Source organism: Acromyrmex echinatior, chromosome 19 (assembly GCF_024713525.1).
Source record: "Acromyrmex echinatior isolate Ae372 chromosome 19, ASM2471352v2, whole genome shotgun sequence".
NCBI lineage: Eukaryota > Metazoa > Arthropoda > Insecta > Hymenoptera > Formicidae > Acromyrmex > Acromyrmex echinatior.
In genome coordinates this window covers 196,916-212,500 of record NC_141870.1, presented here as the reverse complement: position 1 = coordinate 212,500, position 15,585 = coordinate 196,916, and the positions used below count along the sequence as shown (strand labels likewise).

Here is a 15,585-nt window from a genome sequence, read left to right as displayed (position 1 = left end):
TTGTCATATTGTGAAGGTCGTGATACTGATGACCTTCAAAAGGTTTTAGGTGGTTGTCACTGTTTGTTCAAAAGTTATTAACAAATAAAATTTAAAAAATGTTTTATTTCTACCATATACAATATTAAAAATTTCCCTATACCCTTCCTATCTAGGAGTGTTCGACTTTCCACGCAAAAAAAAGTCCACCCAATCTTTCCTCCTGCCAAGGCACGATTTTCCACGTAAAATGAACTCCATCACACCTCTCCTCTCAACCAAAAGGCGACCGATTTCCTTCTCAAACGGCAGAGGAGGTAGACCTCGTTTCGCATAGAAAGTTGTTCGCCCCATAACAAGGGGAAGGTGAGGTTGAAGTCGCTTTGCTTGTAAAGTCGTATGCCCTGTGACAGGAAGATGTGGGGTGAAACTCCTTTTGCATGGAAAGTTATATGCCTGTCAGTTTATAGCAGAATTAAGACAGTTTTTAAACTTTATTTATTAATAACTTTTAAACAAACAGCACCTAAAACTTTTTGAAAATCACTCAGAGTTATGATCTTAATAACATATGTCAAGGTTATTGGCGCGTTCGTTAATCCGAATAATGACTAATAATTTTTATAACTACGTAATTTTCAAATTAAGTAAAATTGAGTAAGGATGAACCAACAATTGGCGAGAACTTCCAAATCGTTTAAAACGGATGTATTCCTTTGTTAATGGAAAAATCCTAATAATCCGTTATAACTTAAAAAAAAATGGACAATAAATTTCATCATGTAACTTTTTATATTCTACATACCTGAATATTTATTCTTTTCGTTAGAAATTATTAACTAAATATGTTATACATTGTTACAGGTTATGATACATTATTCATTTGACTATCCAGATTTTAATGCTGAAATTCAATTAGTACGATTAAACAGTCAACATTTTGTAACCATCAATCCAGCGGAAATGTATTCCAAATCCGAAGTGAAGGACTTGAAAATTTCTACGCGAAAATGCATATTTAGTGAGGAGGCTGACAAAGTGCTGTATGCAAATGTCAAAGAGAGGAATTTAACTTTCACGGCATACTCATATCACAATTGTCTTGCAGAATGTCGAGCTAGTATCATAAGAGCAAAATGCGGTTGCATCCCTTATTACTTTCCACAAAACAGTAAGTAAACAGACTATATAAATACAAAAACAGATAATAACTAATTCGAAAATCATTGTTCATATAAAAAAATTTTTTACACTTACAAATGTTTATAATTTGTTTTGTTTTATTTAATCGTAAGATTTATCCACTTATACGAAGTGTTTTCAGTAACTTAATCATTAAAAATATCTCCATTGTTTTTGATGATATGAGAAAATACCACAGAAGATTTTATTCAATTCGAAGGGGCACATATTATGATGAGCAAAAAATTTTTCTCAAATTCATATTTTTTGAGACTTCAAGGTCATCTCCACTTTTTTAAATAAATCTGTATGATTTTTTTTACACAATCTGATTCCTCTAATTATTTTGAATATAAAAGTATTAAGGTAGTGATATATAAAAATTAGTTTACGAGATATTTTATACCTTATTTTGGCATATATTGACGTAATAAAATGTTAAATAACTCGTAAACTATTAATTTTTTAATAATATCTTAATACCTTTACAAACAAAATAATGAGATGAATCAATTGATGGAAAAAACACATAATTGCTTATTTAAAAATTATCCATTTTGCATATATATATTTTTAAAGCAACTATGTGCTTTCTTTGCATCATTTTTTATTCATCTCATTATTTTGTTTTGAGAATAATTAGAGGAATCATATTATGTAAAAAAATCATACAATTCTTTAAAAAATCATAAAATCATATAATCCATTTAAAAAAGTGGAGGTAATCTTAAAGTCTCAAAAAATATGACCTTGAAAAAAATTTTTTGCTCATCATAAAACGTGCTCCTTCGAATAAAATAACATCCCAATCAAATAACATCCCAATGTGGTATTTTCTCATATCATCAAAAATAACGGAGATATGTTAAATGATCAAGTTACAGGAAATACCTTATATAAATATAATGGCTTGTTAATTTATGCATTGTCGAAATATTCCCAATTGAACGTTTAACATTGAAGATAGTTGCCGAGTGCATTAATAATTTAACATAATTTGACGTTAATATATATATATATATATATATATATATATATATATATATATATATATTTACAAGAGAATATCCTAAATTGCAAAAATGATAATTACAAAATTAACGTTAATAGTCGAAAGATCATGTTTAAAATAATCATTTTAGATGATTAAGTCTTGATATTCTGTACTCGACTTATACTTACTGTATATCGGATGCAATGAGCAATATCCAATGAGAACTCTGCTTTACATCATTACGAAGCAGAAAAAGCAAAGCTTTCATAGAATATTGCTTATCGTCCATCGCGTTCAGTGTACAGTAGGCATTAGAGACTTGGTATTCTGTATCCAAACATATTTGCCATTTTAAATGATAAGAAAAGATCAACTCGGAAATTCAAAAAATTGTGAAACTATGATGATACATAAAAGATATCCTAACATAAATAATTTTTTTGAAATTATTACCTGAATTCACCCTAAAGGGATAAAATCAACCTTTAAAGATTATTCTATTTTTCGTTTTTATTTTATTATTCACCAATAACAGAAGATAGAATAAAAAAGATTTATTTTAAAAAGAAGATTTATTTATTTTAATAAGATTTATTGATTAGGAAACTTATTCATTAGTAGAATAATTATGAAGATTTTAATTCATTATGTGTTAATGCGTAAATGTATATGTGGTGTGTATGTGTGACACACATCCGGTCACAAGGGAGGAGAAGTACGTAACAGACATTGGGTTCTAGGGGCAAAGCGAGGGGTCTGGGAAAGGGGGTTTTATTCTTTTTGTCTCTTTCCTTACCTACGTTCTCTTTCCAATCCATTGTCCTCTCTCATCCATTGCGAATCTACACATATTATTTTATTCGTGCAATCTCTTTTTCTTGTTGTACTCCTACATTTACTATATAATCGTCGAATATACTATATAATAATTATTTAATAAAATGTCTTTAACGCATGCGAGAATGTAAGAGTTGCAGAAAGATTGCAACGAGAGGAAGTGAGAATTATAAAGTTCTACAATGTGTTTTTTGTTTCCTGTTTCTTATTTTTTGCTATTTATTGTATCTTACCTTTCTGCTTCTTATTCCATTTTGGGTTTTCTGTTGTTCGAGATAAATATTAATGGACTTCAGAAGAAAAAGAAAACACATATCAAGAAATATAATCGTTGATAAAACGATCACAAAGAGGAAAAAAGCAAAAGGTAAAAAGCAAGAAACAGGAAATAAAGAGCACATTGTAGAACAACCATAAGAGTCGAAACGCATGTTTAAATAATCGTTGATTTATTGTCTTATGTATATAAATTTGCATTGACACCTAGCGCGGTTTGAATAGCCTTAATATTGAAATATTTGAATTTACATTCTTAGAGCCTTTCTTTAAAGTTAATTAATGCATTAGATATGTTTTCTAGACTTTGTCTTTTTTTTCATGTATATACAAGTAATTAAATTTTTGGAGCTTTTAATTTTATACATAAATAAGCTTTATAAATAAGCATTACATTTTTTTATATATAAATACTAAATTATTATCACATTAGGTACCAGGACATGTAATCTTAAGGATATTCAATGCTTGAAGAAATATGAATGTAAGTATCCGTAAATATATATATATATATATATATATATATATATATATATATATATTAAACGTATAAAACGTATAACGTGACTATATAAATATATATATATTTATATTTATAATATATAATCACGTAATATATATATATATATATATATATATATATATATATTAAACGTATAACTAAATAAAATGTATTTAACGGTGATAAGAGTTTGATTTTGAGAGTTTGCAATGTCATATGTAAGTCAAATCGAATTTTTTTAATGATCAAATTAAATATTTTTAATGAAACACCCTCATTTTTTATTGTACATTCTTGTAAACTTATTCCCAAGGCTTTCCAAAATACTATAATAAAGTATTTCTTTAATTTTTCTTTAATATTTCTATTAATGTTTTTACAGCATTTTTCGATAATTCATGGCCAGACATGAATCAAAAACAACAAAATTTTCCAAAAACATTAGATGATGTAAATAAAGTACCTTGTGGATGTATACCGGATTGCCTTCTGTATTATTATCCTATTGAAAGCTCCTTCGGAACTCTCGATAATACTGTTTATTATAACGGTGTCAGTTTCTCAAAAAGCCCTGGGTAAAAGAAATAATTAATTACATATATAAAGCATTAAATTATATATTTTCTTTCAGATATGCTTTTTACTAATTTTAAAACAATATTTATTCAACAACATTAATTTTAACTCCATTATTAATTCCTTACAGTTCCTTAAATTAATGTTTAAGAAAAAGATATTAAAGTACAGTTAAGAGTAAAAATGATAATTTGATTAAAGTATGAATAGAATTGCATTTATTCTAATTGTAACTTACTTCTTGTAATTTCATTATGCTTTTTCCACTTGTCATTAGTCTATTATCTTTCCTTTCTCAAGAGCTATTTTTATAAGTTTTTTTAATTACGCGATGGATCAATTTCAGATTTTATTATTTTACTTCTTTTAAATAATATGTAAAATAAGAATTATTTTTGTATAAATTACATATTACCGACGACCTCATCGATTTCGTGATAGATACACAGTGTCGACTTGTAAACATTGCTTAGTTTCTTTTTTTCAAAGTGAAATAAAGAAAAGGTCTCATACCTATATGTGTTCAACATATTTGAATGTAATCTTGAAACCTTTTATTAGAGTGATTGGGTATATCTACAAATTTGCAAATTGCCGCATAAACATATTCATAAAGAAAATTATCCAATCATTTTACGTGCGTTTGTAAGAGAAATGTGATTGAATATTATTTATGCGGCTATGCAAGTTTGGATATACCCTTACTCCTCGAAAAGTAAATGATTATGAAATATAAAAATTTAATATTAGAAGTGATATAAAATAACGACACAATTGAACACATTTTATTTGTGTACAATTATGTCGACTAATTAAAAAATATGAAACGTACATTGTATCATACAGAAATTTAGAATGTTAGAGACTGATTATGCCCTTGATAGTTATATGTATACATTAAAAGCTGCGATCCATTATTCGCTGCGAATATCGAAAATCTGTAATATATAATGTAAATTATGGATTTTAAGTATTAAAAATCTATAGTTTACATTACATATACTCATAGTGAACAACGGAACACAGCCAAAATGTATTCTCTCTGTATGTTTTATATAATGACATTATGAATTAATGATATATATATTATTAAGGAATTTTTGCAATACCGTTTATCCAAATACGGTAAATGCTAAGAACACGTTATCTTCTTCTTAACAACTAATTAAGAAAGAAATAACGTGACTTTAGCATTATCATATCTGGATCCATGTTATTGTAAAAACTCCTTGTTATAATTTTACAGTAACACTACCAGCAATTATAGTGTAATACATATATTTTTCAACGATTTGGTTGCTTTCCAATATCGACGATCAGTCAATTATAGTTGGCGCAATGTTTTTGGTAAGATAAAGTGTTTACATCTTATAAAATGTGAGAATTTAGAATACACCACGAATTTTGATGAAATATACTTACGCATATAACGCCTTTTGATACAAAATGAAAGAATGACTGAAAAAAAGTGAATCCTAGAGAAGCGACTTAATCCCTAATAAGGGGATCTTAAAGTTGCCCTACTTTACCATCAATTCCATTTGACGATAATTTTTCGAATTGGATTTACGGATAGCAAAATTATATTTATAGAATTAAAGTACACATAAAAAAACATTCGCAGCATTAAATTCCAGAAATGAGAAAATCGAAAAAAAAAAATTAAAAACTTCACTTACGTTTAGCTCGTATAGCTGTCATCATGAGTGGTATTACATCATTTTATCCATAGAAGCTATGTAGAACTTTTATATTAAGAAAATGTCTACGTCAAGTGACAGTTCAATGAACTAAAAAGTGCAATTTTTTAACTTTTTTTTCATTTTTAGTACAAAGTCAAATACCTTCTAATTTTGCGTCTATTTCAATCTTGAAACAGGATTTTTTATTGTATTCTGTCAATTCAAAGATATTCATGCACCTGTAATGTTGATAATTCCGTCATTTCAGCATCTTTTTTCGCTTTACAAAGCAGATAGAAGCAAAGCGCACTTATTTTCTGTTAGATTCTTTCATTTTGACTCAAACCACGTTAAATAAGTGTCCTTTCATTCGCGATAAGATTATATATAAAAATAATAACATTTATTAATATTTGCAGCATCATTTGGCGGTTTACTTGGACTATTTGCTGGATTCAGTCTCATGTCTATCTTTGAGTTTCTGTATTTCTTTATAATACGTGTTATAACTGATGCTTGTATCAATTCAATGAAACACAGCAATATATAATAACTATAAATATATTTAGGAATATTTAAGATTGAAAAATTAAATTGTAAAATATATATATAAAATCTATTTTTTCTATTGTCATGAAAATAAAGTTTAAGATATCAACCTATATATAAATGTATAGTCAATAATTATCCTTAATAATATAATCACATTAAACTCAAAGTAGTCCATTATTCCTTTTATAAATGTAATTCAAATAATATTAAAGTATCATTTTATGAAGACCGTTATATGAAAAACACAAACAATTAAGAAATAAAGGCTAAGCGGTCAAACTTTATATACTTCAATTCCAATCCTATAAATTGAACCATTTTTTGCATCTTTCATAAAATTATGCAGAGAGCATTCAAATAAATATATAAAAAAAAGATTTGCTTGAGACTTAGAATGATATTCGTTCATCCGTTTTTGTCATACAACAAAGGCTGTAGAATAGAGAAATTCTCGAATTTCTCCATTCTATAGCCATGGTAATCAACGGATTTAAAAAATATTTTTAAATCCGTCATTCGATAAAACACACAAATGTAAGAGTCCCGCATCTTAGCGTACTTTTAGATTAAGATCCGATTCACGCGTTATCCCCCCCCCCCCCTCCACAAAAGAGTTACAATTTTTTTCGTTCGCTTATCTCTTTCTTTCATCAACTTCTTAGCAATCTTCCCGACTTTTTGACGAACTTACCTTTTAGAACTTATCTTTATCTATAGTAAATCCAAGACACCCTTTATAATTTTACTTATAACATATATTGTTATGTCTCGTAAATGTTCAAACAATAATAAGAGTAATTCCCTGCGAAGAGTAACTCCTCTATTGAAAATATTGTGGGATCAGTGACAATAAAGCGAAAGACTAGTAGAAAAACTTGCTAAATGTACTCATGTTTTAGTAGAAATTTGCTTTCGCCCATCCTAAGAATTTTGAATTAGGTTTGACTGTGTGCATAGGGACAGTACAGAGCACGATACTCGTGGCATACTTATTATATATACTGGTTCGAAATCCTATCAACTCGAGATTACCTTCCTTCTTGATCCTTCCATCGAAATTCTTGCAATTTCTCTTTCATCTCCTAATTCCTCCCTATCAATTTTTAGAATATATCGACACCTGTCTCTCATGCATATTGTCGCGATCTATTTGGCTTTGCCGAATTGAATTCTTCATTTTTACAATTGTTTTAAATGATCTCATCATTTCATTTTATTCAAATTAGCTTTATTTACAAATAGCACGTAATAAAAATTAACGTATCGTTTCTAGCTTCTGATGTCATAATTCAATATGAACTCAGGAGCCTTAACTTTTAAAATTAATTTTTGTCAACAAACAATATATAAATTATTTATTTAAATATATCTACTTTTATAAGACATAATATTTATAATATACGATTACTTTCTAGTTAAACTGCAGAGATAACTTGCTTTAATTGAAAGTCTGATTCCAAACGATCCAGTCGTATTTCTGTTAATTGTGCAATCTGATTCCCATCTATTGTTCCTTTTTTTTCTCGAATAGATTTCATTATTTTTCTGATACAATCATAAAAACTTAACTGATTCCCATAAGTTTTGAAAATTCTACAAACTTCTTGTATAAACCATGACCCTGAAAAAAAATGGAAATATATAAGATTATATACCATTAATATACTATTAAGGATCCTGAAGTGAAGACCAATGAATAAAGATCTAACAAGATCGCTATTTTATCGATATTTTTTATAAAGAAAAGAATGAAAAAAAATTCTAAAATTGCAAAGGTTTCTTAGGATACTTAAATTCCAAAATTGAAGAACATTTAAGAATTGCTGGACACCCTACTAAATGAAGAAAAAATATAGATCTTTATAAAATACAGTCCAACTATTTACCTTGTTCTTTATGACGTATTGATAGAAAACCTTGTATTGTCGACATAAACATAAAAAAGTTTGCAAATTGACGTATATCTTCTGTGGGTATAAAAGAATCATATAAACCATCTGTTGTCAAAGAATTGCTTATAGTTCCTAAAAGAAAAATCTGCTATATAATACTTCTTTAATATATTTAATAGTATGTATATTGTAAAAAGAATGCACTTTTAATGTATAGAAGCATATCTGATAAATGTAAACTGTATAGTATGTTTAAGCAATTTTGTAATATATTGTGCATCTTTCAAAATTATAAAAAAGACATCAATGAACACAAAAAAATCATTGAAATCTTTAAAATATTTTATAATATATATGTATATATTGTGTAACCCATATATTAAATTTGGCAAAATATTTTTATTATAACTTTAACTTTTGCATAGCTTTTTTTTGTTACCACGTGTTTTTCCTTGACAGGCTTGAATAATAACAATTTTTATAACATCTTTTAATTCCATACAACAAAGAGCCCTTTCTATTGTTTCCAGAGAAACTTCTTTCTCATCTGATGCAATTATGCCTCCTATAATATAAACTCATCATTTACTAATCACACATTAATCTTAAATATAAATTAATTAATAAAAATAAATAAAAATTTTAAAACTCCTGTTCACTCACTATTATTATTTCAGCCTGTGATTTTTAACAATTGTTAAAAATACACAATAAAAATTCTTGCAAAATATATTAATATATGAAAACATTCTAAGACGACTCTTGGATAAAGTGTGCAGTATGGAACATAAACATAGACTTTTGCTTAATGCTGCAGAATGCATAAGGTATAAGAAAATCAATCACAGTTCTTCATTTTATACTTACAGTCACATAACAAATTTTCAAATTGTGTGTTCAAATTAATAATATACAGAAATAAATATAATTTAATTTCTCTCCAAAATAAGTAAATGGTTTTCAATATATATTATATAATTTTATAAATCTATTCTATCAATTGCAAATATTGTTTAATCAAAAATATTTCTATTTAAAGGTAATTTACAAGAATTCTTATTGTTTTTTTTACTTCTGATGTCAATTTAAGATAATAATAATGAGCAAAAGCCTTAAAGGTATAGCATAATATAATTTTATCACGATTATTCTATTAAGATATTTTCATAATAATTATATAATATTTGAAAACAGAAAAAAGTTTAAATGCTTCAAAAAAATTCCTATTGTTGTATATATTCACCTTTGTATCCATGACTTAGAATACAGAGAAATAAACAATCATACTTAATACCATAATCTTTCGAAATGTTTTTTATTTTCTCTAACATTTCATTTTTCTTTAGATTTTGAAGTATCTCGACTTTGAACCCAAAGGTTTTAAATGTTTCAGATAGATTAATAGAATCTGCTCTTGTTCCAAATCGTGTTTCATACTAAAAAGATAAAAATATAGAATATATATATTTTCATCACTAATTAAAATAGTAATACCTCCTTCATAAAATACATTTGATTTATGATAATACATAATCCACTGTTAATTAACTGTATTTTTTTTTTATAATGATGCCTTTTGATAAAAGACGATTCTTCTGAAGAAATTGATTGTAAGTAATTTTCATCTTTTGTTTCAAAAGTTTGACAATTATCAACAACCTGTAGACCATTCTCAAATTTCTCTAATTCCATAGAAATTATTTTTATATGCCCATCTTCAAATTTTTTCAAATGTTTTAATAATTTTTTCATATTATACATTTTATCTAAAATAGAATAATATAAAATCTTATTTAATTTAAAAATATTTTAAGTTTATTAGATACGTAAACACAACATAGTATCTATCTATATGTGTGTATATGTACTAAGTGACTAAAAAAATTCTGTCATTTGCTTGAATTCCGATAAGATCGCTGATTTACCGACAAAATGCAAGACATATCAATATATTTTTATATAGTACAATATATTTTTATATAGTACTATATTTTATATAGTATCAATATCGCATTCACATATACAAATTTTTTAACTAACTGATTTTTCGTATTAAGTATCTAAATCTAATTCTAAGTATTCAACATTGATTATTCAGGTAATTTCTAATCCAAACCAAGATTTTATACATACGAAGTATAAACTCGTATATAAAGCAAACATTATTACGAGTCGTTAAAAGTCAGTAATAAAACTGTAATTTTCTAATCTTTTTTCGTTTCTGGCATAAAGTCAACTGATTTGGCCTACATTATTGTTTATACTTAATTTATGTAGAGAAGGATTTGCAGATTTTTTAATCTGCAAAAACAATTAGAAAAAGATTTGTTTGGAAAAACTGATAAAACAGATTCACTTTAGGATTTCCTTTACTTAGACACGAAAAATTTCATAGATTGGCGTATAATGTCAATGACATTGAAAACAAGATGCATTGTAAAGTCTATTTATATATACAAAAAATTGGAAAGGAATTGCTATAACATTATGAAAAATAATATATATATATATATATATATATACACACACACACACACACACATAAAGATATATAAGATAATTAAATAAAATTGTTCTTCTAAAACTAATATATATATATATTAGTTTTATAAAATATATAGTTTTAAATAAGTTACAATGTATTGCTTTACATATGTAAATGAAATATTTTTTTTCAAAAATTATAAAATTTTTTTTAATATCATTACTTTTTTACTCATATAATACTCTTTTCAAAGATTATATATATTAAAGTAAACATACCTTTAGAAATTGTTATATATCCGATTTGTATCCAATAAAGCATATGTAATTCAAGATAATCTACATTGTCCAACAATGGATCATAATTATGGATTTCAGATTTAACATAGCTCAATAATATTTTTTGTTCACTTTCATTTAAAGATTCACATAATTTATATAAACACTTTGCAATTACATTTATACTTTTTGAATATGATATGAGCTTTGGAACATACTGTAAATCTAGAGCACTGAATGATATTCCTAACTTCTTTAGTACTTGTCGATTATTCAAAATACATAATGCTTCTAAGACTTTTTCTTCCCAATTTTCTGGATTATTTTTTACATAGTCTACAATTATGTACGCATTTTCTGTCTTTAATTTAAAAAGTTCAAAAATATTAAATCCATTTGCATAATCGAGTATCATGAATAATATAGAAATCTTCTCATCTATATCAAGATCATCTTCTATTAGTTTCAAAATGTTTATGTTTATAACTGTTTTTGCTATACTATGTGCAATCCCATCCATTAATGACATGGTTAATCGTATTGTCTTAATAGTATTCCCATTTACCTGAAATATGTTATCAGTAGTAACAAACTGTCTATCTCAATTAATATTTAAAAAACAGATCGAATGAGCTTAAATTTATCAAAATCGGAAGTAAGATCTATTGAATAATTACTTGTATAATATCACTTGTGATAATATCACATTAATCAGTAAGATTAAAATTAAAATATTAAATAAAAATGAAAATCTTCACAAAAAAAATTCTAACCGTTAATATCACATGATGAAAACACAATGAAAACACTAATAAACAGAACCAAGGAGAAACCTGAGAGAAGACATAATGGCTCAAAATCTGTAACCACAAAATGCTGCCGCACACTACTGTCCTCTGAAGAAGTGAATGTTAACTACATAACAACAACCGCCTTTTTGCAGTGCTTCTGATCGAAATAAATCGCTGAAATCGTTGAAATCTTTATTAATTTAGTAAATTTTAGTTATTTTAGCGATTTCAACTATCTATTCCTATCAGGAGCACCGCAAAAAAGATAGGAAAGTGGATATTATTATGTAGTTCACATCCACTTCTTCAGAGGGCGGCGTGCGCGGCAGCATTTTGTGGGTACAGATTACAGGTTTTGGTAAAACACTATGAGTATTCGCATCCGTCATTTTTAGTCCTTTTCTTACTCTCTTAACCCTTTCCTCAATCCCTTGCTCAAACTCTCTCTCTCTCTCTCTCTCTCTCTCTCTCTCTCTCTCTCTCTCTCTTTCTCTCTCTCCACTCCGCCACTAAACTAAGAAGATTGAAGAGAGAACAAAGAGTGAAGAAGGACTAAAAATGACGGATATAAATACCTATATTATAGTGCTCTAGCCAAATTTTCCTGTTATCGAAATCACTCGTACACTATCGCCAGTACATCCATTTTCGGTTGAGATGGTTTGGGAATTACGTAACTACATCCACTTTCTGACACTGTCGATAAAATCGTATCGTCCAAAGTAGATGTGGTTCATGTCTATATTACATACAACGCTTTAAGCGTTGTTTCATCCTGATTGTTCATTAAGCGAATGCAGCTAAGATAGAAACGTGCCGACTCTCCCTTCATATGAATAGTCTGTACGCTTCTATCCTGTACTACATTCATGTGAATGTAATATAGATACAGTCGATTTTTTCATTGTTTAGGAGCTTTATTAAAAGTTTAATTTACGCGATAATTAGGATTTAATTCGAGACGGCATCTTTCTGTCTTCGACACCCACCCAGACATATACCCACCCAGACATACACCCACCCGAATTCAAGAAAACCTTAAACCGGTTCTACATTAGTTGCAAGCCGATTGCAAGTTTGTTGTGACAGTCATATGAAGCGTTGATTTCAAAATGCAAGCTTCAGATTGCGATCAGCTTACAACTAATGTAGAACCAGCTTTACAAGCTTAAGCGGGGAGTACAGATTCTTGCATAACGTATAACACATAAAACATAAGAAAACCAACCATCACAGTTCTTTATTTTATACAAAAGGAAAGGAAGGAAACAAAGAACATTGATTGATACACTTTCTTATGCATTACGTGTTATACGTTAAGTATGCACCAAAAAAACACCGGCCATACTAAATTTGACGAGAAAATTGATCCATTTTAAGGTGATAGATGTATGGAATACTATACGTACAGTTATCCGTATATTTTTAATAAATTGATCTATCGATGCATATGCATCGATAGATCTATGGTAATTAATAAAATTACACACATCCATTACCCTAATAAAAACATTAATTTATCACTCACCAATCCAATGCGCAACAGCGGAGTTATACCAGCAACGTTGCTACGATGATTCTGTAACAAAAAGAATATGAAATCTAAATTAAAAATACAGATTATTAAAAAAATCAATCAATATTTCAAAAAATATTTACTAAATGCAAAGTTCTCTAGAAAATAAAATCATATAATATTTAAAATATATAATTTTTATAAGCATTGAATTTTTTAATTTACCATTCAGTTATATTTATAAAAATAGTTATACATTTTTTTAAAAATACGTATATAAAGTTTCAAAATAATTTTAAAATAATCCTTTTATTCTAATTATCATTTTTAAATTAAAATAAAACTACTCAAGAATAAATTTAACAGAAGAAAAATATCGATGTTACATAAGTAAAAAATAATATTTACCGCAAAGTTGCTCCGCCGATGCCTGATGCCTCTCCCAGGCCTCCTCCTCCTCTCAGCATAGGATTGACATCCTCTCGCACAGGACACTCGCGAATAATATACTATAATCGCGCGCGAACTATAACTTGAGTCCGATAACTTGAACGGCACTCCCGAAATAAACGCGCGACGCGACGAATCGGCTGCGGTTCGTTCATTTTCAAGTAAATCGACGAGAATTTACTTCCCCTTTGGATTTTTACACGAAGAGAACGATTTTACTCAATATCTAAAAATTTATCTAGATATATTATTCAGATAGAAAAATTTTTAGATACTTGAGAAAAACCATTTTTTTCATGTAAATGTCCTCTGGATACTGAGCTCTCCCACCACGTCAAGATCGTATCCGTGAAAGGGAAGATAATCTAAAAAATGTGATATATAATTATATCTATATTACTATGCAATTACTATGCAATCGGTTAACTTTTAGAAACGAATATCAAACAATTCGTCTGCAATTATCTGCAATTCGTTTTCATTGCGAAATAAATTCAGAGCAGATAAAAAGATTGTGACGTATAATTTTTAAACGTATAACGGATCGTATAACACACGAAAAATGTACACGAACAAAAAATTAATTAAATCATTTAACTATATTAATTGTGAAAGCAGCAATTGCGTTATTTGTATAGAGAATATTCATATTAACGTGCTTTTTTTATGACTCGTATGACACCGTTCGTACAGACAAGTAGCCGTGTCGCGTGCCGCTCTTCTTCACATTTCTCTTTGAAACATATATAATAATCGCAAAAAATGCTAGATATAAATGCTAGATACGAAATGTTGTATTTTATGAATATTCACATAATACGATTACTAGTATGATTAATTATTTATAAAGTACAACGTTTCGTATTATATTTGGCATTCTTCGCGATAAGATTTCAAAAAGTAATGTGAAAGAGTCGCACGCGACTCGACTACCTGCTTGTACGAATGTCGGTAAGGGAACGACTGCGCGGTAACTACGCGTAAAGACGTAAACGTAAACATGACGCGCCGCTCCGTGCCACCCCGTGCCATCCCCACCCCAAGGTCGCGCGCCATCGTCTAATTGTTGAAATGTTAACGTATATTACGAAGTAAAATAATATATTCTTAACATTTTTAATGTTCTCCGCTTAATAAAACTATTTCTTATATGTATCTACTTTTAACGGCGCGAGTCGTTTAATGTGATATCATATATAATTATATTGTGATACACCGAGGAATATATATTTGACGTTAATTTTATATAATTTTAAATATTTCGTATCAATATTACAATGTGTTCACGAAAGGCAAGAAGTGAAAAAAAGTTTTTACTAAAGTGATTTTTCTATAATTGCTCACGTGAAGTACTTTTGACATCCCAACATTATAACTTAATTTTTATTATTTTTTTCTGTGATTTATAATTTATGTGTTACTTTTCCCGTATTAAGAATGCGGAGTAACACGAAAATGACAGAATTATACGATTCAAAGTAATAAAAAGCCACAATTTGAAATATCTAACAATAAGAATCTCATTTTTATTGTTAGTTACCGTACATCTGAGAACACATGAAATATTTGAAATATTCATGAGCTGTGTACATG

The 15,585-nt window shown here is 27.9% G+C and overlaps 2 protein-coding genes and 1 long non-coding RNA gene across 6 annotated transcripts in view; 1 reads left to right on the top strand and 2 right to left on the bottom strand.

Moving 5' to 3' along the window:
* The window catches only part of LOC105147389 (sodium channel protein Nach), an 11,935-nt gene extending 4,282 nt beyond the window's left edge, over positions 1-7,653 (top strand). The window contains exons 6-10 of the mRNA XM_087415987.1: positions 844-1,150; positions 3,702-3,752; positions 4,153-4,345; positions 5,593-5,693; positions 6,448-7,653. Of these exons, the coding sequence (XP_087272113.1) occupies positions 844-1,150; positions 3,702-3,752; positions 4,153-4,345; positions 5,593-5,693; positions 6,448-6,578 (783 nt within the window). The 3' untranslated portion in view covers positions 6,579-7,653. The remainder of the gene's footprint in view (positions 1-843; positions 1,151-3,701; positions 3,753-4,152; positions 4,346-5,592; positions 5,694-6,447) is intronic.
* Positions 2,664-5,598, bottom strand: LOC147906615 (uncharacterized). The gene is made up of 3 exons (XR_015548265.1): positions 4,585-5,598; positions 4,234-4,341; positions 2,664-2,997 (listed from the first exon to the last, which is right to left on the bottom strand). It is a non-coding gene; the product is annotated as an uncharacterized LOC147906615 (long non-coding RNA).
* Positions 7,654-7,786: 133 nt separating the features above from the next.
* Dredd (Caspase-8 Dredd) lies at positions 7,787-12,357 on the bottom strand. 4 transcript variants are annotated; one of them, XM_087415989.1, is made up of 7 exons: positions 11,801-12,357; positions 11,236-11,673; positions 9,967-10,238; positions 9,716-9,908; positions 8,912-9,037; positions 8,467-8,604; positions 7,787-8,201 (listed from the first exon to the last, which is right to left on the bottom strand). In XM_087415989.1, the coding sequence occupies exons 2-7, from the start codon at positions 11,648-11,650 to the stop codon at positions 7,996-7,998; spliced, it is 1,350 nt and encodes a 449-aa protein (XP_087272115.1). In that variant the 5' UTR covers positions 11,651-11,673; positions 11,801-12,357; the 3' UTR covers positions 7,787-7,995. The 4 variants fall into 4 exon arrangements, with proteins under 4 accessions (XP_087272115.1, XP_011056465.1, XP_011056463.1 ...); XM_011058163.2 differs by having other exon boundaries at positions 11,236-11,800; positions 11,913-12,357; XM_011058161.2 differs by having other exon boundaries at positions 11,236-11,800; positions 12,009-12,357.
* Between the last annotated feature and the right edge of the window lie 3,228 nt (positions 12,358-15,585).